Here is a 26,856-nt window from a genome sequence, read left to right as displayed (position 1 = left end):
TTGGGGTGTCCTGAGGGGATCAGGGAAGTCCTGTGGGGGGCTTTGGAGGAGTCTGGGGGGATTGGAGGAGATCCTGGGGAGGCTTGGGGGAGTCCTGAAAGGGTTTGGGGGAGTCCTGGGCGGGTTCGGGGGCGGCCGGGGTGGATGTGGCGGCTCCCGGTGTCTGTGCGAGGAGGGATGGAAGAGGAGAAGGAGGTGGGGAGAGGAGGAGGAGGAGGATGAAGGAGGAGAAGGAGGTGAGGATGGCGAGGGGGAGAAGGATGGAAGGGAAGGGATGAAGGAGGACAGGCAGGAGGGGACGGGACACAGGAGGAGGAGGAGGAGGAGCGATGGAAGAGGAGGGATGAGGGAGCAGAAGGCGGTGGGCACAGAGAGCAGGAGGAGGGGGAAGGAAGGGCAGGGAGGGAAGGGCAGGGATGCAGGAGGAGCGGGAGGTGGGCTCAGGGAGGAGGAGGAGCAGGGGGGATGGAAGAGGAGGAGCGGCAGGAGGAGGAAGAGGAGGGACAAAGGCGGATGGAGCGGAGCCGAGGGGATGGCGCGGTGGAGCCCTGCCTGAATTCGCAGCCCCCACGTGTGGGATCATCGCCCCCATCCCGCAGGTGAGCGGGGAGGGGCAGCTCGGGCCAGATCTCCTGGGGGGTGCCGGGGCTGGGTTTTTTGGGGCGTGTTTGGAGAAGGAAGAAGTGCGAAGCGGAGCGGAAAAGGCCCCTCGGGGGGACTCCTTGGAGCCCCTGCGGCCCCGAGCGGAGAAGAAGGGCAGAAGGGAGCCCGGGAGCCCGAGCAGCCCCGGCAGCCCCGAATGGGGAGAGCCAAGAGGGGGGAGCTTTTGGGATGGCCGGGACTGCCGGCAGCCTGGGGAGGGCGGGCAGCGAGGAGAAGGGGGACCCCCAATCCCAGCGTGACCCCCGCAGCTGGGACAGGGGGGAGCCCCGAAGAGCCGAGGGGAGGGAGCAGGGACGGGGAGCTCCTGGGAGGCTTTTTCAGGGCTGGATCTCGGTGTTTGGGAGGTTCTTATGGAGCCCAGGTGGCCGGGGACTTCTCGAGATGGACTGGCACAGAGGGAGCTTCCAGCTCATGGTGCCCATCCCTTGTTTTCCCCAAAGCAGGAGTTCCCATTCCCAGCCCCTGGGAGGCTGCGAGGAAGAGGAAGAGCCTCTCCTGGTCCTTCCTGCCCCGAGCAGGAGCCGAGGATGGAGAGCAGGGAGGACAAATCCCCGCGGCAGAACCTGGTGGAAGAGGCCGTTTTGAGCGGCTCCACGGCGCAGGAACCCGACGGGGAGGAAAAGCCCCGGAGATCCCGCACGAGGAGGGGCTGCAAAGGCAGATCGCGGGGATCTGAGGGGGAAAGAGCCACCCTGGGCCGGGGAGGCGGCCGGAGACGGAGCCAGAGCTCGGAGCTGGGGGACCCTGAGCAGCTCCGTGATGGGGAGAAGCCCCACAAGTGCTCGGACTGTGGGAAGGGATTCAGGTGCAGCTCTGATCTGATGGTGCACCAGAGGATCCACACTGGAGAGAGGCCCTATGAGTGTGGGGAGTGTGGGAAGAGCTTCAGATGCCGCTCCCACCTGATCCAGCACCAGAGGATCCACACTGGAGAGAGGCCCTACAAGTGTGGGGAGTGTGGGAAGAGCTTCAGCCGGAGAAGCCACCTCATCACTCACCAGGTGATTCACACAGGGGAGAGACTGTACGAGTGTCCCCAGTGTGGGAAGGGCTTCAGGATGAGATCCCACTTTATCCGGCACCAGAGGACCCACACTGGGGAGAGGCCCTTCGAGTGTTCTGAGTGTGGGAAGAGCTTCAGCTGCAGCTCCAGCTTGATCAGGCACCAGGTGATTCACACAGGGGAGAGGCTCTACGAGTGTTCTGAGTGTGGGAAGAGATTTCAGACCAGAGTCGATCTCTTCCAGCACTATCTGGTTCACACGGAGGAGAGGCCCTTCTGCTGCCCCGACTGCGGGAAGGGATTCAAGAGCAAGTCACAGCTCCTCAGGCACCAGAGGATCCACACTGGGGAGAGACCCTACGAGTGTTCTGAGTGTGGGAAGAGGTTTCAGACCAGGGCCAATCTCTTCCAGCACTATCTGGTTCACAAGGACGAGAGGCCCTTCAGCTGCACCGACTGTGGGAAGGGATTCAGGAACAACTCCACCCTCATCACCCACCGGCGCATCCACACTGGGGAGAGGCCCTACGAGTGTGGGGAGTGTGGGAAGAGCTTCGCCCATAGCTCCAGCCTGATCCAGCACCAGAGGATCCACACTGGGGAGAGGCCCTACGAGTGTCCCCAGTGTGGGAAGAGATTCTCATGGAGCTCTAACTTGAACAAACACAAAGAGAGGCACCGGTAAGGGAAGCCCTGCGAGTGCCCCGCGTGCAAGAAGAGCTAAACTCCATCCCCCACAGGAGGAGCCACACTGGGCACAGCCCTGGTGACCCACATTCCCTGTGATCCACGTTGATAGCACGCCTGGCTGCTTCTCCTTTTCTGTTGGCCTTCATTTGTTTTCTCTCCTCAACCTCTCTGTGCTCCAAAAGCCAAGAGGGATTACTCGTTCACCTCAGATCTTCTCACCTCCCACTGAAAACAAGTGAATTTTAATCCTCAGAGACTCAGTCCCACCTCAAATTCCTTGTTCCCATCTCAAAAAAACCTCAATTCCCCGCCAATCTCACTCGATTCCAGAACTGCCAGGGTGGGATGGGTTTGGGTGAAGATGGGGAGAAGTGGGATCCCAATTTGGAGCGCTGGGATGGGGATTGTGTGGAGCTGGGTGGCTGGGATGTATTCGATAGGAAATAAAACTTTCAGACTTACTGATTTCTTTGCCGTTCATTTCCAGTCCATGGCAGTTCTGTTTTTCTCAGTGCCACCTTCTCAGCTGGTTGTGTTTGTGTCCTGCATTTCCTCCCACCTCTCTTTCCCTGCTCTGTTTCTCTCTCCGTGTCTCCCTTGACCCAGGGACCTCCAAAAACCCTCCCCTGATTTAATTGCCCCAGGATCCACCAAAGATCCTCCCCTGATTTAATGGACCCCTCCCCTAATTTAATTGCCCCTAATGACCCGCCCCTGTTTTTTTAGTTATTTAATTTCCCAATTATTTTTTTAATTCTTAGTTCAGGAGCTGAAGTCGGAGACCAGCAGTGAAATGTCTCTGTAGGATTTTGCTCCGCTTGGTTTTCAGCCCCTTCTCAAGAGCTTTGCCTTCGAGGGCAAAGGGAACGTCTTTTCCTGGCTGGGAGCTGAAATTCCAGACCTCTGGAATGTGTGCAGGGCCATATGGACTGGGATCAATTAGGGACTGGGATCAAATATGGAATGAGATCCCATGAACTGGGATGAAATAGGGACTGGGATAAATTAGGGACTGGTATGAAATAGGGACTGGGATAAATTAGGGACTGGGATCCTACAGACTGGGATTGTGCAGACTGGGATCAAATATGGACTGGGATCACCTATGGACTGGGATAAAATAGGGTTTGGGGCCCTACAGACTGGGATAAACTGGACTGGGATTATATGGAACTGGGATCCTATGGACTGGGATAAACTGCACTGGGATTTATGGAACTGGGATCCTATGGACTGGGTTAACCTGGACTGGGATTATATGGAACTGGGATCCTATGGATTGGGATAATCTGGACTGGGATTATATTCAACTGGGATCCTATGGACTGGGATAAACTGGACTGGGATTATATGGAACTGTGATCCTAAGGAGAGGGATGAACTGGACTGGGATTTTATGGAATTGAGATCCTATGGAACGGGATAAACTGGACTAGGATTATATGGATCGGGGATCCTATGGACTGGAATAATCCGGGATAAACTGGACTGGGATTATATGGATCGGGGATCCTATGGACTGGAATAATCTGGGATAAACTGGACTGGGATTATATGGATCAGGGATCCTATGGACTGGGGAAAAATTAAGAATGTGATCAAATAGGGACTAGGACAAGGATAAAATAGACTGGAATGAAATAGGGAATGGGATCAAATAAAGATTGGGACTGTATGGACTGGGATGAACTGGACTGGATTTATATGGAACTGGGATGCCATGGACCGGGATAAAAAAACGACTGGGACCCTGTGGAATGCGATCCTATGGATTGGGATCATACAGCCCGGGATAACCTGGCGTGGGGATCCTACAGACTGGGACTGCACAGACCGGGACCACAGGGATCAGGAGCAAACAGACTGGGATAAACAGGAATGAGGTGACATGGACCGGGATCCTACAGACACGGACCGGACAAATCCCAGCACAAACTGGGATGGCATGGAAGAGAGGGGGTGAAGGAGGAGAGTGAGTAGAGCTGGAAACAGGAGAAGGAAATGGGGAAAGGGAGGAGGAGGAGGGGGATGAAGGAGGAGAAGGAGGTGGGGATGGCGAGGAGGAGAAGGATGGAAGGGAAGGGATGAAGGAGGACAGGCAGGAGGGGACGGGACACAGGAGGAGGAGGAGGAGGAGCGATGGAAGAGGAGGGATGAGGGAGCAGAAGGCGGTGGGCACAGAGAGCAGGAGGAGGGGGAAGGAAGGGCAGGGAGGGAAGGGCAGGGATGCAGGAGGAGCGGGAGGTGGGCTCAGGGAGGAGGAGGAGCAGGGGGGATGGAAGAGGAGGAGCGGCAGGAGGAGGAAGAGGAGGGACAAAGGCGGATGGAGCGGAGCCGAGGGGATGGCGCGGTGGAGCCCTGCCTGAATTCGCAGCCCCCACGTGTGGGATCATCGCCCCCATCCCGCAGGTGAGCGGGGAGGGGCAGCTCGGGCCAGATCTCCTGGGGGGTGCCGGGGCTGGGTTTTTTGGGGCGTGTTTGGAGAAGGAAGAAGTGCGAAGCGGAGCGGAAAAGGCCCCTCGGGGGGACTCCTTGGAGCCCCTGCGGCCCCGAGCGGAGAAGAAGGGCAGAAGGGAGCCCGGGAGCCCGAGCAGCCCCGGCAGCCCTGAATGGGGAGAGCCAAGAGGGGGGAGCTTTTGGGATGGCCGGGACTGCCGGCAGCCTGGGGAGGGCGGGCAGCGAGGAGAAGGGGGACCCCCAATCCCAGCGTGACCCCCGCAGCTGGGACAGGGGGGAGCCCCGAAGAGCCGAGGGGAGGGAGCAGGGACGGGGAGCTCCTGGGAGGCTTTTTCAGGGCTGGATCTCGGTGTTTGGGAGGTTCTTATGGAGCCCAGGTGGCCGGGGACTTCTCGAGATGCACTGGCACAGAGGGAGCTTCCAACTCATGGTGCCCATCCCTTGTTTTCCCCAAAGCAGGAGTTGCCATTCCCAGCCCCTGGGAGGCTGCGAGGAAGAGGAAGAGCCTCTCCAGGTCCTTCCTCGCCCCGAGCAGGAGCCGAGGATGGAGAGCAGGGAGGACAAATCCCCGCGGCAGAACCTGGTGGAAGAGGCCGTTTTGAGCGGCTCCACGGCGCAGGAACCCGACGGGGAGGAAAAGCCCCGGAGATCCCACACGAGGAGGGGCTGCAAAGGCAGATCGCGGGGGTCTGAGGGGGAAAGAGCCACCCTGGGCCGGGGAGGCGGCCGGAGACGGAGCCAGAGCTCGGAGCTGGGGGACCCTGAGCAGCTCCGTGATGGGGAGAAGCCCCACAAGTGCTCCGAGTGTGGGAAGGGATTCAGGTGCAGCTCTGAGCTGACGGTGCACCAGAGGATCCACACTGGAGAGAAGCCTTACGAGTGTGGGGAGTGTGGGAAGAGCTTCAGATGCAGCTCCAGCCTGATCAAGCACCAGAGGATCCACACTGGGGAGAAGCCCTATGAGTGTGGGGAGTGTGGTAAGAGCTTTACCCACAGCTCCAGCCTGACCCAGCACCAGAGGACCCACACAGGGGAGAGGCCCTACGAGTGTTCTGAGTGTGGGAAAAGGTTTCAGACCAGAGCCGATCTCTTGAAGCACTATCCGGTTCACAGAGAGGAGAGGCCCTTCTGCTGCCCCGACTGCGGGAAGGGATTCAGGAGCAACTCCACCCTCATCCAGCATCGCCGCATCCACACAGGGGAGAGGCCCTACGAGTGTTCTGAGTGTGGGAAGAGGTTTAAGAGAAGAGCCGATCTCTTCCAGCACTATCTGGTTCACACAGAGGAGAGGCCCTTCTGCTGCCCCGACTGTGGGAAGGGATTCAGGGACAACTCCACCCTCATTTCCCACCGGCGCATCCACACAGGGGAGAGGCCCTACGAGTGTGGGGAGTGTGGGAAGAGCTTCACCCAGAGCTCCGGCCTGATCCAGCACCAGAGGATCCACACGGGGGAGAGGCCCTACGAGTGTCCCCAGTGTGGGAAGAGATTCTCAGTGAGCTCTGGCTTGACCCAACACCAACGGAGGCACCAGTAAGGGAAGCCCTGCGAGTGCCCCGAGTGCGAGAAGAGCTAAACTCCATCCCCCACGGGAGGAGCCGCACTGGGCACAGCCCTGGTGACCCACATTCCCTGTGATCCATGTTGGGAACTGTCCTAGGGTGACATTATGATGCTGGTATCCCAGGGCGTGTGTTCTGTTTTTGTTTGATATTATGTTCCGTGCTTTCAGAACTGACTCTGAAAGTGAAGGTTTGTTTTGTCTTGTTATGAGCCAGCTCACCTCCCCTCATGGTGTGTTGTCTAGAAGAGGCTGGTGCTGCCTGGCTGGTTTTTGCTTGCTTTGCCTTGCTTACTTGCTTCTGCTTTTGCCTTTGCTTTTGAGTTAGTTTAGCTCAGCAGTCCAATTCTTTCCCTGGACTGTTTTTTTTATGTTTCCCTTTCCTGAATGTCACTCCAAGCTGCTCCGGAGTGGCACCTGGGAAACACCGAGGAGCACCCAGAGCCTGCGCTCTGTGATCTGCAGCAGCCATCCGCAGTGCCCAGAGCAATCCCCAGCGCCCAGACCCGGCGGCCACTCCCAGGAGAGACTTTCTGGATTTGTCATCTCTCCAGAGTGCTGAAAGAGTTCTCTTGTCATCTAGTGGTGTTCATTTCTTTGGTGCTGGGGAGGGTTTTGTTTATTAAACAAACAGGTTCTTTTCCACTTCAATTTGAGAAAATTCTTTCCTAACCAGGTGAGTGGGGAGAGGCCGTGGGGATTTGTTTTCGGGGGGTTCCTTCCACAGGTTTTTCTCCCAAATTTGCCCCAAGTTAGGACAGGGACACACCTGGCTCCTTCACCTTTTATGACAACCTGAATATATTTCTCTTCTCAATCTCTCTGTGCTCCAGAAGCCAAGAGGGATGGCTCGTTCACCTCAGATCCACTCACATCCCACTGAAAACAAGTGAATTTTAACCCTCAGAGTCTCAATCCCACGTGCCATGGTTTGACACTGGCACAATGCTAGTGCCTCTATGAAAATGTGATCCTTCTCTTGAATGCTGTGAAGTGGAATTTAGAACAGAGCAAACGGGCTTAAGCTTAATAATAGGAAAAAATCTTTATTAAGCTATTACTACAAAAGAAAAAAAGAAAGTAAAAATGAGAAAAAAAAAACAAACTACACAAAGATTAAATGAAAACTTTTCAAAGCATTCCTCCTCCCACCATTCAACTCTAACAAACTACAGTGAGACACAATCTGGACCTAAATCAGGTTTCTACCTTCTAGATAATCGATACTTAGCCCTTTCGAGGGAGGTAGGAGTCTCTCCTGTGCTACAGACTTCTGAAGAAAACACAGCTCCACATCCTGTGTTTCTATGTCACACATGGCACTGCCTGGAGAAAAGTTTGCCATGGTGACCCTTCTCCTTTCCATGCACAGTGCTCTCACCACCAATGCATGGATGGACAGACTGCTTTTAGGATTTTTCCTTTTAAGGATGCCCTGCCAAGAGGGGAGAAAGACAACAGTTCAGGTTTTCATTTTTTGGGACCACAGTCCCCCCTATTTTCACATTTCCCCTGGGGCCGAGGGTCTAAGAAGAGAGATCTTTCCTTTAAGGTCAGGAGGCGCTACTAGAAACCTCCTAACGTTTTCTCTGTTTACTCTACTTCTTCACTGTTCTGGTTTGAAAGTAAAACCAGTGAGAGACTCCAAGTCAGAAATACAATTTATTGGGAAAAGGGGAAAAGGACAAAAATACATGCAATAATACAAAGGGAAAGGCTACTGACAAAGTCAGAATACAACCTGGCCAGCGTGCTGGTAGCAGTCCAAATTGGAAGAGCTGCAGTCGTCCTGGGATGGCAGATGTAGTTGCTGCGTCTTCTCGGAGAACCTGTGAAAAGGCTCTCCTCTGTCTAGAAATCTCCACTTTTATCCAGGTGGGAATGCCTAGCTCCTCCCCTTGGGCAGAGCATCTCACAATGGGTTATTAGGAGTCACAAGGTGTGTCCTTAATCACCTCCTCCTCCTGCACAGTGTTATCTCTGAGTCATGTGGCCAGGCATTGATGGGGCCATTAACAGCAGATAAGGAAAACTGCCCCAAGGCAACTCCTACTCAGATGGTAATTGGAAAACGTTTTTTTTTAAAACTTGGACATTATCCACCCCTTTTCCTATTTCTATCTTCGTCATGATGAAACCTTACACATAGTTCTCACTTAAGACCAAGTTTCCCTGTGGTACACAATGGGTTTGCCCATCCTTCTGCATTACCCACCAAGTATAACCGGGTCCTTGAGCAAAAACAATCCCACGGGTGGGTTTGTCTTTGCCTGAGGTGGGATTAATCCAAACAGTCTTTCCTAAAATACCTTTCATATGGACCACAGGGACTTTATCTCCATCCACTGTCTGCAAGGGTTCAGATTGGGCAGGACCAGCTCCATTGATGGACCCTCGGGTGTTGACTATCCAGGTAGCTTTTGCCAAGTTCAGTTCCCAATTCCTGAAAGTTCCCCCACCGAGTGCCTTTAGGGTGGTCTTAAGCAGTCCATTGCATCGTTCAACTTTCCCGGCAGCTGGAGCATGATAGGGGATATGATATATCCACTCAATCCCATGTTCTCTGGCCCAGGTGTTGATGAGGCCATTCTTGAAATGTGTTCCATTATCTGACAATTCTCTCAGGGGTGCTGTGTCTCCACAAGACCTGTTTTTCTAGGCCTAAGATGGTGTTCCGGGCAGTGGCATGAGGCACAGGGTAGGTTTCCAACCATCCTGTGGTTGCTTCCACCATGGTCAGTACATAGTGCTTGCCTTGTCGGGTTTGGGGAAGCGTGATGTAGTCAATTTGCTAAGCTTCCCCATACCTGTATTTCAACCATCGCCCACCGTACCACAGAGGCTTCATCCGTTTGGCCTGTTTGATTGTAGCGCAGGTCTCGCAGTCGTGCATGACCTGTGAGATGTTGTCCATAGTAAGGTCCACCCCTCGGTCTCGTGCCCATCGGTATGTTGCATCTGTCCCCGGATGACCAGAAGCGTCATGGGCCCAACGAGCTAGGAATAGTTCTCCTTTATGCTGCCAATCTAGGTCTACTTGTGATATTTTCACTTTGGCAGCTCGGTCTACCTGTTCGTTGTTGTGATGCTCCTCAGTAGCCCGACTCTTGGGTATGTGTGCATCCACGTGTCGAATCTTCACGGTCAGCTTCTCTACTCGGGAGGCAATGTCCTGCCAGATCTCGGTGGCCCAGATGGGTTTCCCTCTGCGCTGCCAGTTAGCCTTTTTCCAGTGACTTAGCCATCCCCAGAGAGCATTAGCTACCGTCCATGAGTCGGTGTAGAGATAGAGCCTCGACCACTTCTTTCGCTCAGCAATATCCAAAGCCAGCTGGACTGCTTTAAGCTCTGCAAGCTGACTTGATCCACCTTGTCCCTCAGTAGCTTGTGCCACCTGTCGTGTGGGGCTCCACACTGCAGATTTCCATTTCCGGCTAGTGCCTATGATTCGGCAGGAACCATCCGTAAAAAGGGCATATTGTCTTTCAGTTTCTGGTAGCTCATTATATGTTGGGGCCTCTTCTTCAGCACGTGCCACTTGCTCCTCTTCTTCAGAAGACAATCCAAAAGTCTCCCCCTCAGGCCAGTTTGCTATAATTTCCAGAATCCCAGGGCGATTCGGATTTCCAATACGGGCGCGCTGAGTGATGAGGGCAATCCATCTACTCCATGTGGCATCAGTGGCATGATGTGTAGAAGGAACCTTTCCTTTAAACATCCACCCCAGCACTGGTAGTCGGGGTGCCAGAAGCAGCTGTGTTTCAGTGCCAATTACTTCTGAGGCAGCTTGAACTCCTTCATAGGCAGCCAAGATTTCCTTCTCTGTGGGAGTGTAGTTTGCTTCAGAGCCTTTGTAGCTCCGGCTCCAGAATCCCAGTGGTCGACCCCGAGTCTCCCCAGGCACCTTCTGCCAAAGGCTCCAGGACAAACCATGGTTCCCGGCTGCAGAGTAGAGTACGTTCTTGACCTCTGGTCCTGTCCTAACTGGGCCAAGGGCTACAGCATGAGCGATCTCCTGCTTGATCTGAGTGAAGGCTTGTTGCTGCTCAGGGCCCCAGTGGAAATCATTCTTTTTTCGGGTGCCCAGGTAGAGAGGGCTCACAATCTGGCTGTACTCGGGAATGTGCATCCTCCAAAAGCCTATGGCACCTAGGAAAGCTTGTGTCTCCTTCTTGTTGGTAGGTGGAGACATAGCAGTGATCTTGTCGATTATTTCTGTCGGGATCTGACGACATCCATCTTGCCACTTGACTCCTAGAAACTGAATTTCTTGAGCTGGTCCCTTAACCTTGCTTCGTTTAATGACAAAACCAGCTTTCAGTAAAATCTGGATAATTTTTTATCCTTTTTCGAAGACTTCCCCTGCTGTGTTCCCCCACACAATGATGTCATCGATATACTGTCGATGTTCGGGAGCCTCGTTCTTTTCCAGTGCGGCCTGGATCAGTCCATGGCAGATGGTGGGACTGTGTTTCCACCCCTGGGGCAGTCGGTTCCAGGTGTACTGCACTCCCTTCCAGGTGAAGGCAAACTGAGGTCTGCATTCCGTTGCCAAAGGAATGGAGAAGAAGGCATTTGCAATATTAATGGTCACATACCACTTTGCTGCCTTGGACTCCAGCTCGTACTGAAGCTCCAACATGTCTGGCATGGCAGCGCTCAGTGGTGGTGTAACCTCATTCAGGCCGCGGTAGTCCACCGTCAGTCTCCATTCCCCACTGGACTTGCGCACTGGCCATATAGGGCTCTTGAAAGGTGAATGGGCCTTGCTGACCACCCCTTGGCTCTCCAATTTACGAATCATCTCATGGATGGGGGTCACAGAGTCTCTGCTGGTACGATATTGCCGACGGTGCACTGTTGACATGGCAATTGGTCCCTGCTGTTCTTCAACTCTCAGCAGTCCCACAGCAGAAGGGTCATCTGAGAGACCAGGCAAGGTATTCAGTTTCCGGATGTCTTCTGTCTCCACAGCAGCTATCCCAAAAGCCCAGCGATGTCCTTTTGGGTCTTTGAAATATCCATTTCTGAGATAGTCTATGCCAAGGATGCATGGGGCCTCTGGGCCAGTCACGATGGGGTGTTTCTGCCACCCGTTCCCAGTTAAACTCACTTCAGCCTCTAATACAGGAAGCTGCTGGGATCCTGCTGTTACCCCAGAAATAGAAATGGATTCTTCTCCTACATATCTTGATGACATCAGGGTACATTGGGCACCGGTGTCAACCAAAGCTGTATATTTTTGTGGTTCAGATGTGCCAGGCCAGCGAATCCACACGGTCCAATAGATCCGATTGTCCCTGTCCTCTACCTGGCTAGAGGCAGGGCCCCTCTATTCGTGGTCATGGTACACGTTGCTCTCTTCTGGTAAATAGGTTCTTGAGGTTCCTTCAAGAGGATCAGTTCTATCATTATTCTTATATTGTCTGGAACTCTGTGTTTGAGAGACTGGAGCAGCATTGACTCTTTTTGTGTTAGGTGTTCTTTTTAGTTCACGTACTCGGGCTGCTAAGGAAGAGGTGGGTTTTCCATCCCACTTCCTTATGTCTTCTCCATGCTCCTGAAGAAAAAACCAGAGGTTTCCTCGTGGAGTGTATCCTCTCTCCTTGGCTTGGGAGCGCTGGCTCCTAATGGCAGAGATTCTTCTTGGTTCTGGTGAAATATGGTAGCCTTCTTCCTTAAGTTCCTTTTTTAGTTTCTTATGACTCTCTTCAATCAAGTCCCGGACTTGCTCAGCCAACCTTGTTTCCACGGACGAGACATGGGTACAAAATGGGGCAGTGACCGTATCCTCGTAAATTCTTAATTTATTGGCTAAGACGCCCACCCTGTCCTCACCTTCTCTCCACTGCAGTGTTGCCAGGTAACGAGAGTACATCTCTGGTCCAAGCCGTGCAAATCTCAACCACATTTGTGATGTGCACTGGACACAGTCTGGACTCTTAGGAAATATCTCGTCTTCTGCGAAAATTATCTCTAACACAGCCAATTCCCTCAGGCATCGGATACCTTGTTCCGTGGTATTCCATTTTCCTTGGAGCACCTGGAGGTCTTCTTTATAAAGGTATCTGTCCCTCACACTTGCGAGCAGTCACTGCCAGAGGCTGAGAGTTTCTTGGGTTCTCCCAATCCCCTGGTCAATGACTACATCCCGGGATAGTGATCCCAGTTGCCTGGCCTCACTTCCATCCAGAATGGTGTCATTGGCTGCAGCGTCCCAGATGCGGAGAAGCCAGGTCAGGATGGACTCATTTGTCTGGCGGGTGAATTCTCTCCGCAGGTCATGTAGCTCACCCAGGGATAGAGAGCGAGTGATGATCTCTGGTTCCATCTCTTCTGCTGGGTGCGAGGGTCCTGCAGTGTCCTCATCAGTCACTATGCAGACTGATTTGCTCCTCGATTTCTTCTTCTGAACAGGGGCAACCACTATGGGTTCAGGCTGCCCTGGTTTGGTGATGGTTTGTGTGGAGATGCTGATGGCGCTTTCGGTTCCTTCCTCTGTGCTGGTCTGTGTAGACATAGACACTTTTGCTTTGCTTTTTGTTTTTTCCTCCATGACAGTCTGCATAGACACGGACACTCTTGTTTTCTTTTTGGTTCCTTCTTTCTCTATGGCAGCCTGCGTTGACATGGATGCTGTTGTGGTATTCTGTACAGGCACGGACACTGCTGCTTTGCTTCTTGTTTCCTCTTCCTCAAGAAGACGCTGCACCACACTATGTAGTGTTTTGTTTCTAAGCATGTTGCAGATTGTGCAGAGAAGACAAAGAAGAACTAACAACAACATTATGCTGTCCTTGGCATCCAGAGGGAACTTAACATTTTCAAAAACTGCTGTGTCGAGCCTGAAAGGTTTGAAAGAATCAATCTTTACCCCTCCCCCCAGGGGCTGGGTGAGGTTGCCGAGGCCCCAGATGTAGCAGCCTAGATTAGGACAAGCAAACAGAATTGAGTACATATTCCAAATCATGTTCATTGCCTCAGAGGTCATAATGCAATAGACATAGTAGACCAATAAAGCAATTCTTATACCATACCCTGGTCTACACATGAGCATTACAATTGCCAAATGATTCCCCACATTCGGGAAAATATGGAGAGCTAGGTATAAGACCCAAAAAAGCATGTTAAGCATCATAGTGAATAGGTACCCTCTACAATACAAGATTGTAATTCTGACTTCTCTCAGTACTTTCTTGCCCCACATTGGGCGCCAAAAATATGTTCTGGTTTGAAAGTAAAACCAGTGAGAGACTCCAAGTCAGAAATACAATTTATTGGGAAAAGGGGAAAAGGACAAAAATACATGCAATAATACAAAGGGAAAGGCTACTGACAAAGTCAGAATACAACCTGGCCAGCGTGCTGGTAGCAGTCCAAATTGGAAGAGCTGCAGTCGTCCTGGGATGGCAGATGTAGTTGCTGCGTCTTCTCGGAGAACCTGTGAAAAGGCTCTCCTCTGTCTAGAAATCTCCACTTTTATCCAGGTGGGAATGCCTAGCTCCTCCCCTTGGGCAGAGCATCTCACAATGGGTTATTATGAGTCACAAGGTGTGTCCTTAATCACCTCCTCCTCCTGGACAGTGTTATCTCTGAGTCATGTGGCCAGGCATTGATGGGGCCATTAACAGCAGATAAGGAAAACTGCCCCAAGGCAACTCCTACTCAGATGGTAATTGGAAAACGTTTTTTTTTAAAACTTGGACATTATCCACCCCTTTTCCTATTTCCATCTTCGTCATGATGAAACCTTACACATAGTTCTCACTTAAGACCAAGTTTCCCTGTGGTACACAATGGGTTTGCCCATCCTTCGTCATTACCCACCAAGTATAACCGGGTCCTTGAGCAAAAACAATCCCACGGGTGGGTTTGTCTTTGCCTGAGGTGGGATTAATCCAAACAGTCTTTCCTAAAATACCTTTCATATGGACCACAGGGACTTTATCTCCATCCACTGTCTGCAAGGGTTCAGATTGGGCAGGACCAGCTCGATTGATGGACCCTCGGGTGTTGACTATCCAGGTAGCTTTTGCCAAGTTCAGTTCCCAATTCCTGAAAGTTCCCCCACCGAGTGCCTTTAGGGTGGTCTTAAGCAGTCCATTGCATCGTTCAACTTTCCCGGCAGCTGGAGCATGATAGGGGATATGATATATCCACTCAATCCCATGTTCTCTGGCCCAGGTGTTGATGAGGCCATTCTTGAAATGTGTTCCATTATCTGACAATTCTCTCAGGGGTGCTGTGTCTCCACAAGACCTGTTTTTCTAGGCCTAAGATGGTGTTCCGGGCAGTGGCATGAGGCACAGGGTAGGTTTCCAACCATCCTGTGGTTGCTTCCACCATGGTCAGTACATAGTGCTTGCCTTGTCGGGTTTGGGGAAGCGTGATGTAGTCAATTTGCTAAGCTTCCCCATACCTGTATTTCAACCATCGCCCACCGTACCACAGAGGCTTCATCCGTTTGGCCTGTTTGATTGCAGCGCAGGTCTCGCAGTCGTGCATGACCTGTGAGATGTTGTCCATAGTAAGGTCCACCCCTCGGTCTCGTGCCCATCGGTATGTTGCGTCTCTCCCCGGATGACCAGAAGCGTCATGGGCCCTATGAGCTAGGAATAGTTCTCCCTTATGCTGCCAATCTAGGTCTACTTGTGATATTTTCACTTTGGCAGCTCGGTCTACCTGTTCGTTGTTGTGATGCTCCTCAGTAGCCCGACTCTTGGGTATGTGTGCATCCACGTGTCGAATCTTCACGGTCAGCTTCTCTACTCGGGAGGCAATGTCCTGCCAGATCTCGGTGGCCCAGATGGGTTTCCCTCTGCGCTGCCAGTTAGCCTTTTTCCAGTGACTTAGCCATCCCCAGAGAGCATTAGCTACCGTCCATGAGTCGGTGTAGAGATAGAGCCTCGACCACTTCTTTCGCTCAGCAATATCCAAAGCCAGCTGGACTGCTTTAAGCTCTGCAAGCTGACTTGATCCACCTTGTCCCTCAGTAGCTTGTGCCACCTGTCGTGTGGGGCTCCACACTGCAGATTTCCATTTCCGGCTAGTGCCTATGATTCGGCAGGAACCATCCGTAAAAAGGGCATATTGTCTTTCAGTTTCTGGTAGCTCATTATATGTTGGGGCCTCTTCTTCAGCACGTGCCACTTGCTCCTCTTCTTCAGAAGACAATCCAAAAGTCTCCCCCTCAGGCCAGTTTGCTATAATTTCCAGAATCCCAGGGCGATTCGGATTTCCAATACGGGCGCGCTGAGTGATGAGGGCAATCCATCTACTCCATGTGGCATCAGTGGCATGATGTGTAGAAGGAACCTTTCCTTTAAACATCCACCCCAGCACTGGTAGTCAGGGTGCCAGAAGCAGCTGTGTTTCAGTGCCAATTACTTCTGAGGCAGTTTGAACTCCTTCATAGGCAGCCAAGATTTCCTTCTCTGTGGGAGTGTAGTTTGCTTCAGAGCCTTTGTAGCTCCGGCTCCAGAATCCCAGTGGTCGACCCCAAGTCTCCCCAGGCACCTTCTGCCAAAGGCTCCAGGACAAACCATGGTTCCCAGCTGCAGAGTAGAGTACGTTCTTGACCTCTGGTCCTGTCCTAACTGGGCCAAGGGCTACAGCATGCTTGATCTGGGTGAAGGCTTGTTGCTGCTCAGGGCCCCAGTGGAAATCATTCTTTTTTCGGGTGCCCAGGTAGAGAGGGCTCACAATCTGGCTGTACTCGGGAATGTGCATCCTCCAAAAGCCTATGGCACCTAGGAAAGCTTGTGTCTCCTTCTTGTTGGTAGGTGGAGACATAGCAGTGATCTTGTCGATTATTTCTGTCGGGATCTGACGACATCCATCTTGCCACTTGACTCCTAGAAACTGAATTTCTTGAGCTGGTCCCTTAACCTTGCTTCGTTTAATGGCAAAACCAGCTTTCAGTAAAATCTGGATAATTTTTTATCCTTTTTCGAAGACTTCCCCTGCTGTGTTCCCCCACACAATGATGTCATCGATATACTGTCGATGTTCGGGAGCCTCGTTCTTTTCCAGTGCAGCCTGGATCAGTCCATGGCAGATGGTGGGACTGTGTTTCCACCCCTGGGGCAGTCGGTTCCAGGTGTACTGCACTCCCTTCCAGGTGAAGGCAAACTGAGGTCTGCATTCCGTTGCCAAAGGAATGGAGAAGAAGGCATTTGCAATATTAATGGTCACATACCACTTTGCTGCCTTGGACTCCAGCTCGTACTGAAGCTCCAACATGTCTGGCATGGCAGCGCTCAGTGGTGGTGTAACCTCATTCAGGCCGCGGTAGTCCACCGTCAGTCTCCATTCCCCACTGGACTTGCACACTGGCCATATAGGGCTCTTGAAAGGTGAATGGGCCTTGCTGACCACCCCTTGGCTCTCCAATTTACGAATCATCTCATGGATGGGGGTCACAGAGTCTCTGCTGGTACGATATTGCCGACGGTGCACTGTTGACATGGCAATTGGTCCCTGCTGTTCTTCAACTCTCAGCAGTCCCACAGCAGAAGGGTCATCTGAGAGACCAGGCAAGGTATTCAGTTTCCGGATGTCTTCTGTCTCCACAGCAGCTATCCCAAAAGCCCAGCGATGTCCTTTTGGGTCTTTGAAATATCCATTTCTGAGATAGTCTATGCCAAGGATGCATGGGGCCTCTGGGCCAGTCACGATGGGGTGTTTCTGCCACCCGTTCCCAGTTAAACTCACTTCAGCCTCTAATACAGGAAGCTGCTGGGATCCTGCTGTTACCCCAGAAATAGAAATGGATTCTTCTCCTACATATCTTGATGGCATCAGGGTACATTGGGCACCGGTGTCAACCAAAGCTGTATATTTTTGTGGTTCAGATGTGCCAGGCCATCGAATCCACACGGTCCAATAGATCCGATTGTCCCTGTCCTCTACCTGGCTAGAGGCAGGGCCCCTCTATTCGTGGTCATGGTACACGTTGCTCTCTTCTGGTAAATAGGTTCTTGAGGTTCCTTCAAGAGGATCAGTTCTATCATTATTCTTATATTGTCTGGAACTCTGTGTTTGAGAGACTGGAGCAGCATTGACTCTTTTTGTGTTAGGTGTTCTTTTTAGTTCACGTACTCGGGCTGCTAAGGAAGAGGTGGGTTTTCCATCCCACTTCCTTATGTCTTCTCCATGCTCCTGAAGAAAAAACCAGAGGTTTCCTCGTGGAGTGTATCCTCTCTCATTGGCTTGGGAGCGCTGGCTCCTAATGGCAGAGATTCTTCTTGTTTCTGGTGAAATATGGTAGCCTTCTTCCTTAAGTTCCTTTTTTAGTTTCTTATGACTCTCTTCAATCAAGTCCCGGACTTGCTCAGCCAACCTTGTTTCCACGGACGAGACATGGGTACAAAATGGGGCAGTGACCGTATCCTCGTAAATTCTTAATTTATTGGCTAAGACGCCCACCCTGTCCTCACCTTCTCTCCACTGCAGTGTTGCCAGGTAACGAGAGTACATCTCTGGTCCAAGCCGTGCAAATCTCAACCACATTTGTGATGTGCACTGGACACAGTCTGGACTCTTAGGAAATATCTCGTCTTCTGCGAAAATTATCTCTAACACAGCCAATTCCCTCAGGCATCGGATACCTTGTTCCATGGTATTCCATTTTCCTTGGAGCACCTGGAGGTCTTCTTTACAAAGGTATCTGTCCCTCACACTTGCGAGCAGTCACCGCCAGAGGCTGAGAGTTTCTTGGGTTCTCCCAATCCCCTGGTCAATGACCACCTCCCGGGATAGTGATCCCAGTTGCCTGGCCTCACTTGCATCCAGAATGGTGTCATTGGCTGCAGCGTCCCAGATGCGGAGAAGCCAGGTCAGGATGGACTCATTTGTCTGGCGGGTGAATTCTCTCCGCAGGTCACGTAGCTCACCCAGGGATAGAGAGCGAGTGATGATCTCTGGTTCCGTCTCTTCTGCTGGGTGCGAGGGTCCTGCAGTGTCCTCATCAGTCACTATGCAGACTGATTTGCTCCTCGATTTCTTCTTCTGAACAGGGGCAACTACTACTGGGTCAGGCTGCTCTGGTTTGGTGATGGTTTGTGTGGAGATGCTGATGGTGCTTTCGGTTCCTTCCTCTGTGCTGGTCTGTGTAGACATAGACACTTTTGCTTTGTTTTTTGGTTTTTCCTCCATGACAGTCTGAGTAGACACGGACACTGTTGTTTTCTTTTTGGTTCCTTCTTTCTCTATGGCAGCCTGCGTTGACATGGATGCTGTTGTGGTATTCTGTACAGGCACGGACACTGCTGCTTTGCTTCTTGTTTCCTCTTCCTCAAGAAGATGGTGCACCACACTATGTAGTGTTTTGTAGTGTTTTGTTTCTAAGCATGTTGCAGATTGTGCAGAGAAGACAAAGAAGAACTAACAACAACATTATGCTGTCCTTGGCATCCAGAGGGAACTTAACATTTTCAAAAACTGCTGTGTCGAGCCTGAAAGGTTTGAAAGAATCAATCTTTACCCCTCCCCCCAGGGGCTGGGTGAGGTTGCCGAGGCCCCAGATGTAGCAGCCTAGATTAGGACAAGCAAACAGAATTGAGTACATATTCCAAATCATGTTCATTGCCTCAGAGGTCATAATGCAATAGACATAGTAGACCAATAAAGCAATTCTTATACCATACCCTGGTCTACACATGAGCATTACAATTGCCAAATGATTCCCCGCATTCGGGAAAATATAGAGAACTAGGTATAAGACCCAAAAAAGCATGTTAAGCATCATAGTGAATAGGTACCCTCTACAATACAAGATTGTAATTCTGACTTCTCTCAGTACTTTCTTGCCCCACATTGGGCGCCAAAAATATGTTCTGGTTTGAAAATAAAACCAGTGAGAGACTCCAAGTCAGAAATACAATTTATTGGGAAAAGGGGAAAAGGACAAAAATACATGCAATAATACAAAGGGAAAGGCTACTGACAAAGTCAGAATACAACCTGGCCAGCGTGCTGGTAGCAGTCCAAATTGGAAGAGCTGCAGTCGTCCTGGGATGGCAGATGTAGTTGCTGCGTCTTCTCGGAGAACCTGTGAAAAGGCTCTCCTCTGTCTAGAAATCTCCACTTTTATCCAGGTGGGAATGCCTAGCTCCTCCCCTTGGTCAGAGCATCTCACAATGGGTTATTAGGAGTCACAAGGTGTGTCCTTAATCACCTCCTCCTCCTGGACAGTGTTATTTCTGAGTCATGTGGCCAGGCATTGATGGGGCGATTAACAGCAGATAAGGAAAACTGCCCCAAGGCAACTCCTACTCAGATGGAAATTGGAAAACGGTTTTTTTTTTAATCTTGGACATGTACTTACTAGCATCTTTTCAAAACACAGTCTCTCTTGGAGGAGAAGATTGGTTCAAGTTGTGGCTAACACGGAAAAGTCTAGCTAAAAGCTACTCTTTGTCCCCAGTCCCATCTAGAATTCTTTTTAACATCCCAGGGTCTAAGGTGTCCCTCTTCCTCTCTTTTAAACTGAAGAGGGGAGGGGAAAATTTATAAAGCTTTCATTTTTTTAAGGAAGGGTTAAAAGTCTGAACTCCCTAGAGATGGCTCGATATCCAAACTCTGGCAACTGCCACGCATTAAGCACTTTACAGCTCCCCCCACTCCTCCTTCTGTGCGGTGGAATTGCTGACAGAATTGCCGCTGTCTTTTTCTCTTTCTCTCTCGGGAGAGAAACTCTGGGGGGGGGAATGGAGACAGCCCAGATTTATTCCACCCTTCCATCTGCAGGGGCCAGCCCGGTTCCAGTCCTTCCACCACCTTTAGGATTACCTTCCTCAGGCCATGGGCCTTCCCTTCCCACACCCAGCTCCACGCTGGGCAGGGGAGAGCCCGCACTGCGCACTGACCAGACCAAAGAGAGTGAGTTCCCCCGCAAATTCTGCTTTTAATCCCTCCGTGTTCTCAGAGGCGTGTCCACCTTCAATTGGTCAATATCCAAATTGACCTCCTCCTTCCAGAAAAAATTCTCTTTCCGTGTCAAACCACGAAGCCGCCTCAAATTGCTTGTTCCCATCTCAAAAAAAACCTCAATCCCACACCAAATTCACTCGATTCCAGAGCTGCCAGGGTAGATGGGTTTGGGAGGAGATTGGGAGAAGTGGGATCCCAGTTTGAAGCGCTGGGATGGGGATTTTGTGGGGCTGGGTGGCTGGGATGTATTTGATAGCAAATAAAACTTTCATATTTACTGATTTCTTTGCCGTTCATTCCCAGTCCGTGGCAGTTCTGTTTGCAGAGCGCCGCCTCACAGAGCGTCCCCTCCCAGTTCCGCCCTTGGCCGGAGCTCGGCCCTTTCCCCTCCCGGTCCCGCCCTTTCCTCGCCCCTTTCCCCTCCCGGTCCCGCCCTTTCCTCGCCCCTTTCCCCTCCCGGTCCCGCCCTTTCCTTGCCCCTTTCCCCTCACGGTTCCTCCCTTCGGGAGCGGGGATTGTGTGGGGCAGTGTGGTGTGAGTCCAAAGCCAGTACAGCCCCATTCCATCCCAGTATGGTTCCAGGATGATCCCGGTACGGTGCCAGTACAGTCCCAGTCGCTCCCAGTAGGATCCCAGTAGGATTCCGGCAGAGCCCAGTCCCTCCCAGCGCTGCCGGGGAGGAGGAGGGGGAGGGATCTGAAATGTAAACTTTAAGGTATTTAGAGGAGCTAAGATTACAGTTATAAATAAGCCTTACTAGGGTTATTTAAAAGAATAATAATAAATGAGTCGGCCTTGATGAAGTAAGGAGTCAGTAGGTTACTAATAATTGATTGCTTGACCGTACAATGTTTAATTTGCCGCATTTATAATGAAGAGTATAGAAACTGTCAAATAGCTTTTAGGAACATAAGACAATTGTGGGCCTCCTCTGCTCTCAAACAAATAGAAGACAAGGAATGTGGAGTTCTCTCTTGGTTTGACAAGACAGGAATCTGCGAAGGAGGGCTAAAGCCTCCTGTGCAATGGAGAAGGTAAACCCCCTCCCTCCGAATTACTAGGAGTTTTAAATCAAAACTCCCCCGGTTAGAGTTTCCCTCCTTGCGGTGACGCACCCGTGCTGCCAGGACAGAAGTGGGTTTCCCATCCCACCTCCCCATGTCTTCCCCATGGTCACGCAGGAAGAACCACAGATTAGCCCTTGGGGTGTACCCTCTCTCTCTAGCTGGGGATTGTTGGGCGCTGATTCTGGGGCCTGTGACTCTCACGGGTGCTGTATTAACCTTCCTTATCTCCTCCCTCATCTCCTCTTTAAACTCCTTAATCACGGCTGAGATATGAGCCTGCATTGGGCCATTAATCATACTCTCATAATTCCTAAGTTTGTTGGCAACAGAACCTATTGTCTCCCGGTGGGCGTCAGCATTGATTGTTGCAATGAAGGTGGTGTATTGAGATGGCCCAAGATTTGCCAGACTCCACAGCATTTGTCCCGTACACCTGACCTTGTCGGGGTCATTATTGTGTCGTCCATCCCTCCCAAAGAGTACCTCCAATACTGCCACTTCCCTCAGCTGTTGGATCCCTTCCTCGAGGGTCTTCCAGCGCATTCTATGATGGTGCTCTTGCATTCTCTCTCTGTGGACAAACCTCTCCCTGACACTCATTAAGAGCCGCTCCCAGAGAGAAAGGGACCCTGGTTCCCTTACAAAAACCTGATTTATACCCGAGTCCTGGGTCAAGGGTCCCAAGTTCCTTGCCTCACCACCGTCCAGCTGCACGCCTGTACCCATAAGATCCCAAACCCGGAGCAGCCAGGTAGCATAAGCCTCACGCCCTCGTCGCACAATGTCTTTATGCAGATTACAAAGACTTTCGTACGTCAGGGACTCGGTGATGATAGCAATCTCTGGCTCCCCTGTGGGTTGTCAGGTTCCTCCATTCCTGTCCCTATCTGCAGGGTGCTCTGCTTTCACCTTAGACTTCCTTGTTTCTACCGGGGCAACTGCTGCTGACCGTGACTGCCCTTGTGGTTCAGCTGGAACCTGGACAGTTGTAACATCTGTGGGTTCCACAGCTGTACTATTAGACTGTCCCTCCTCAAGGCAAAGGGCCGGTTTCTCACCAGCTGGGGAAATGCACTCCTTCAGCATCTCTCGTATCTCCTTAACCAGAACCCTCACCCAATCTGGGCGGTTCATTTCTGAGGTCGGCTGTGGGGCAGGGTCAGGCTCTGGAGCAGCAGCATCTCGAGTCTGTGGTGTAGGTGTGAGGGTAGTTATCCAGGTTAATCTTCCCTTATCTCTGAATGCTAAATATAACAGGACTATCAGCAACACCACCCATTGTATGGTATCATTAGCACTTAGAAAGGATCTTAACCCTTTGAGAACTGGTGGAGCAGACCCAAAAAGATGGTTAAAAGGTTGGGAGAAAGTTTGCCCAGGTGCTATTTCCTCGCAGTAGGTACCGTTATTAAAGTAACCCCAAAAACATACAGTTAATGTGTGATAGCTATGAATCCATGTACCTGCCTTCCAGAGGAAATTAAAGATCCATGAATTCCTCACCCAATTAACCCAGAAGCCAAACTTGATAACAGACACCGTAGCCTTAGTTATAGGACCCATTTTAGATAAGGGTCTGCAAATGGGAAAAGTATAGCTACGATCACGTGCCACCCAAACCAAGGTAAACTAGACCACATGGTGATGCTGAAGATGTTTTTACACACAACAAAAAACCAAATTACTTAAGAACTGTTAATCCTTTTTCCCTCTCAATGCCCTCGGGCCTCATGTTGATGCGCCAAAATCTGTCTTGGTTCGACAAGACAGGAGTCTGTGAAAGAGGGTAAAGCCTCCTGTGCAATGGAGAACGGCAAACCCCCCTCCCTCTGAATTACCAGGATCTTTAAATTAAAAGGCTCTCAGGCAAAGATATGGGAATGGGAGTAACAATTCTTTACTAGGAGAAAACTAGACAACAATTTAAAAAGGCAAATGCAATCGGTACAAACAAAACCAGTGAAAAAGTCCAGAACCTGAGAATTTGGGGTGCCAGTAGCAGTCCTGCTGGGACGATTGCTCCCCTTGCAGTTTTTGATGAACTGCAGCTGCAGTGGTGATCTTTAGAAGGGTATAGTTTTCCTCTGAAGATCTGGTGACAGTGGGGCCGGTCTTCCTCTGCGCCGGGGTTGCCCCCGAGCTCCGCCGCTGTCGCCTCAGCGCGCTCCGGCTGCTTCACTGCAAGTGCCGCCAAAGAGAGCTGCTTCTCTGGCAATCCCCCAAAGTAAGGAGCTGCTCTGTCCGCAAAAAGGTACCCCCTTATATCCAATAAAAGAGTGCTTGGCTTCCCCCTCTGGGTGGAACATCTCACAATAGGATGGTGTTATGTTACCAGCCCTGCATTGAATCAGTCAATGGCCCACTAACAAACCATTACCTCTTAGGAGCAAAACCGGTTCTTGGAAAAGATAACAAAACCTGCCCAACAGGTTTGCCTTCAACAGATGGCAAATAGAATACAAGCTTATCTTACAAACCAGGACAAGTTCTACCCAGAGTTCATTTCTCATATTTCTACTGAAAAGGTAGAAAGGTCAGAGCTAGGAAGACTTCATTAATTCCTCATTCTGGGACCCCTCCGCATGAAAGGGACACTGAGCCGTTTCAAGGGACAAACTACGCAGGCTTAATAGCTTTTGGAGTAATTAGCATACGAAGCGGGGAATGGGATGCACCAAAATTATGAATATGTATTTGTGTTTTGTGTATTCAATACTTGTATGGATAAAAGGACTCTATAATCGCCTGGAAGGCGGAGTGCGTTTGGGAGCTATCCCGCGCGCTGCTCGGTGTTGAATAAACATACAGTTCCTAACTTTGAACTGTGAGAGAGCTTTTCTCCGTCACAGTCGGATAGCGGTACTAGATCAATATCCATATTTTTTCAATAAATAAGCTGAAGGAGGAGAAGGAGGTGGGCTAAGGGAGGAGAAGGAGGCGGAGGAGGAGGCATGGGAGAGGAGGGATGGAAGAGGAGGAGGAGGGGGGATGGCGAGGGGGAGGAGGAGGAGGATGGAAGGGAAGGGATGAAGGAGGACAGGCATGAGGGGACGGGACACAGGAGGAGGAGGAGGAGGAGCGATGGAAGAGGAGGGATGAGGGAGCAGAAGGCGGTGGGCACAGAGAGCAGGAGGAGGGGGAAGGAAGGGCAGGGAGGGAAGGGCAGGGATGCAGGAGGAGCGGGAGGTGGGCTCAGGGAGGAGGAGGAGCAGGGGGGATGGAAGAGGAGGAGCGGCAGGAGAAGGAAGAGGAGGGACAAAGGCGGATGGAGCGGAGCCGAGGGGATGGCGCGGTGGAGCCCTGCCTGAATTCGCAGCCCCCACGTGTGGGATCATCGCTCCCATCCCGCAGGTGAGCGGGGAGGGGCAGCTCGGGCCAGATCTCCTGGGGGGTGCCGGGGCTGGGTTTTTTGGGGCGTGTTTGGAGAAGGAAGAAGTGCGAAGCGGAGCGGAAAAGGCCCCTCGGGGGGACTCCTTGGAGCCCCTGCGGCCCCGAGCGGAGAAGAAGGGCAGAAGGGAGCCCGGGAGCCCGAGCAGCCCCGGCAGCCCCGAATGGGGAGAGCCAAGAGGGGGGAGCTTTTGGGATGGCCGGGACTGCCGGCAGCCTGGGGAGGGCGGGCAGCGAGGAGAAGGGGGACCCCCAATCCCAGCGTGACCCCCGCAGCTGGGACAGGGGGGAGCCCCGAAGAGCCGAGGGGAGGGAGCAGGGACGGGGAGCTCCTGGGAGGCTTTTTCAGGGCTGGATCTCGGTGTGTGGGAGGTTCTTATGGAGCCCAGGTGGCCGGGGACTTCTCGAGATGGACTGGCACAGAGGGAGCTTCCAACCCATCGTGCCCATCCCTTGTTTTCCCCAAAGCAGGAGTTCCCATTCCCAGCCCCTGGGAGGCTGCGAGGAAGAGGAAGAGCCTCTCCTGGTCCTTCCTGCCCCGAGCAGGAGCCGAGGATGGAGAGCAGGGAGGACAAATCCCCGCGGCAGAACCTGGTGGAAGAGGCCGTTTTGAGCGGCTCCACGGCGCAGGAACCCGACGGGGAGGAAAAGCCCCGGAGATCCCGCACGAGGAGGGGCTGCAAAGGCAGATCGCGGGGATCTGAGGGGGAAAGAGCCACCCTGGGCCGGGGAGGCGGCTGGAGACGGAGCCAGAGCTCGGAGCTGGGGGACCCTGAGCAGCTCCGTGATGGGGAGAAGCCCCACAAGTGCTCGGAGTGTGGGAAGGGATTCAGGTGGAGCTCTGCTCTGATGGTGCACCAGAGGATCCACACTGGGGAGAAGCCCTATGAGTGTGGGGAGTGTGGGAAGAGCTTCAGGCAGAGATCCCACCTCTTCTGTCACCAGGTGATTCACAGAGGGGAGAGGCCCTACGCGTGTTCCAGGTGTGGGAAGAGGTTTAAGAGCAGAGGCAATCTCTTCCAGCACTATCCGGTTCACACGGAGAGGCCCTTCTGCTGCCCCGACTGTGGGAAGGGATTCAAGAAGAACTCAGCCCTCATCACCCACCGGCGCATCCACACAGGGGAGAGGCGCTACGAGTGTGGGGAGTGTGGGAAGAGCTTCAGCCGGAGCTCCCAACTCCTCAAGCACCAGAGGACCCACACTGGGGAGAGGCCCTACGAGTGTTCTGAGTGTGGGAAGAGGTTTCAGACCAGAGGCGATCTCTTCCAGCACTATCTGGTTCACACGGAGGAGAGGCCCTTCTGCTGCCCCGACTGCGGGAAGGGATTCAAGAGCAAGTCACAGCTCGTCAAACACCAGAGGATTCACACAGGGGAGAGGCCCTACGAGTGTTCTGAGTGTGGGAAGAGGTTTCAGACCAGCTCCTGTCTCTTCCAGCATTATCTGGTTCACACAGAGGAGAGGCCCTTCTGCTGCCCCGACTGTGGGAAGGGATTCAGGAGCAACTGTTCCCTCATCTCCCACAGGCGCATCCACACTGGGGAGAGGCCCTACGAGTGTCCCCAGTGTGGGAAGAGATTCTCATGGAGCTCTATCTTGAACAAACACAAGGAGAGGCACCGGTAAGGGAAGCCCTGCGAGTGCCCCGCGTGCGAGAAGAGCTAAACTCCATCCCCCACGGGATGAGCCACACTGGGCACAGTCCTGGTGACCCACATTCCCTGTGATCCACGTTGGTAGCACGCCTGGCTGCTTCTCCTTTTCTGTTGGCCTTCATTTGTTTTCTCTCCTCAACCGCTTTGCGCTCCAAAAGCCAAGAGGGATCACTCGTTCACCTCAGATCTTCTCACATCCCACTGAAAACAAGTGAATTTTAACCCTCAGAGACTCAATCCCACCTCAAATTCCTTGTTCCCATCTCAAAAAAACCTCAATCCCCCGCCAATCTCACTCGATTCCAGAGCTGCCAGGGTGGGATGGGTTTGGGAGAAGATGGGGAGAAGTGGGATCCCAATTTGGAGCACTGGGATGGGGATTGTGTGGAGCTGGGTGGCTGGGATGTATTTGATAGCAAATAAAACTTTCAGACTTAC

At 52.2% G+C, this 26,856-nt stretch overlaps 1 protein-coding gene across 1 annotated transcript; it reads left to right on the top strand.

Annotated features, from left to right (window-relative positions):
- The first annotated feature begins 154 nt into the window (after nt 1–154).
- Nucleotides 155–26,856, top strand: LOC110473412 (uncharacterized). The gene is given in 4 exon segments (XM_077789169.1): nt 155–599; nt 1,104–2,344; nt 5,588–6,373; nt 25,516–26,856. Coding segments are annotated over 4 exon segments (3,084 nt in total). The 5' UTR covers nt 155–416; the 3' UTR covers nt 26,390–26,856.

The sequence above is a fragment of the Lonchura striata genome, chromosome 31 (assembly GCF_046129695.1).
Source record: "Lonchura striata isolate bLonStr1 chromosome 31, bLonStr1.mat, whole genome shotgun sequence".
In the NCBI taxonomy this organism is placed as follows: Eukaryota; Metazoa; Chordata; class Aves; order Passeriformes; family Estrildidae; genus Lonchura; species Lonchura striata.
This window is presented reverse-complemented; position numbering and strand designations above follow the sequence as displayed.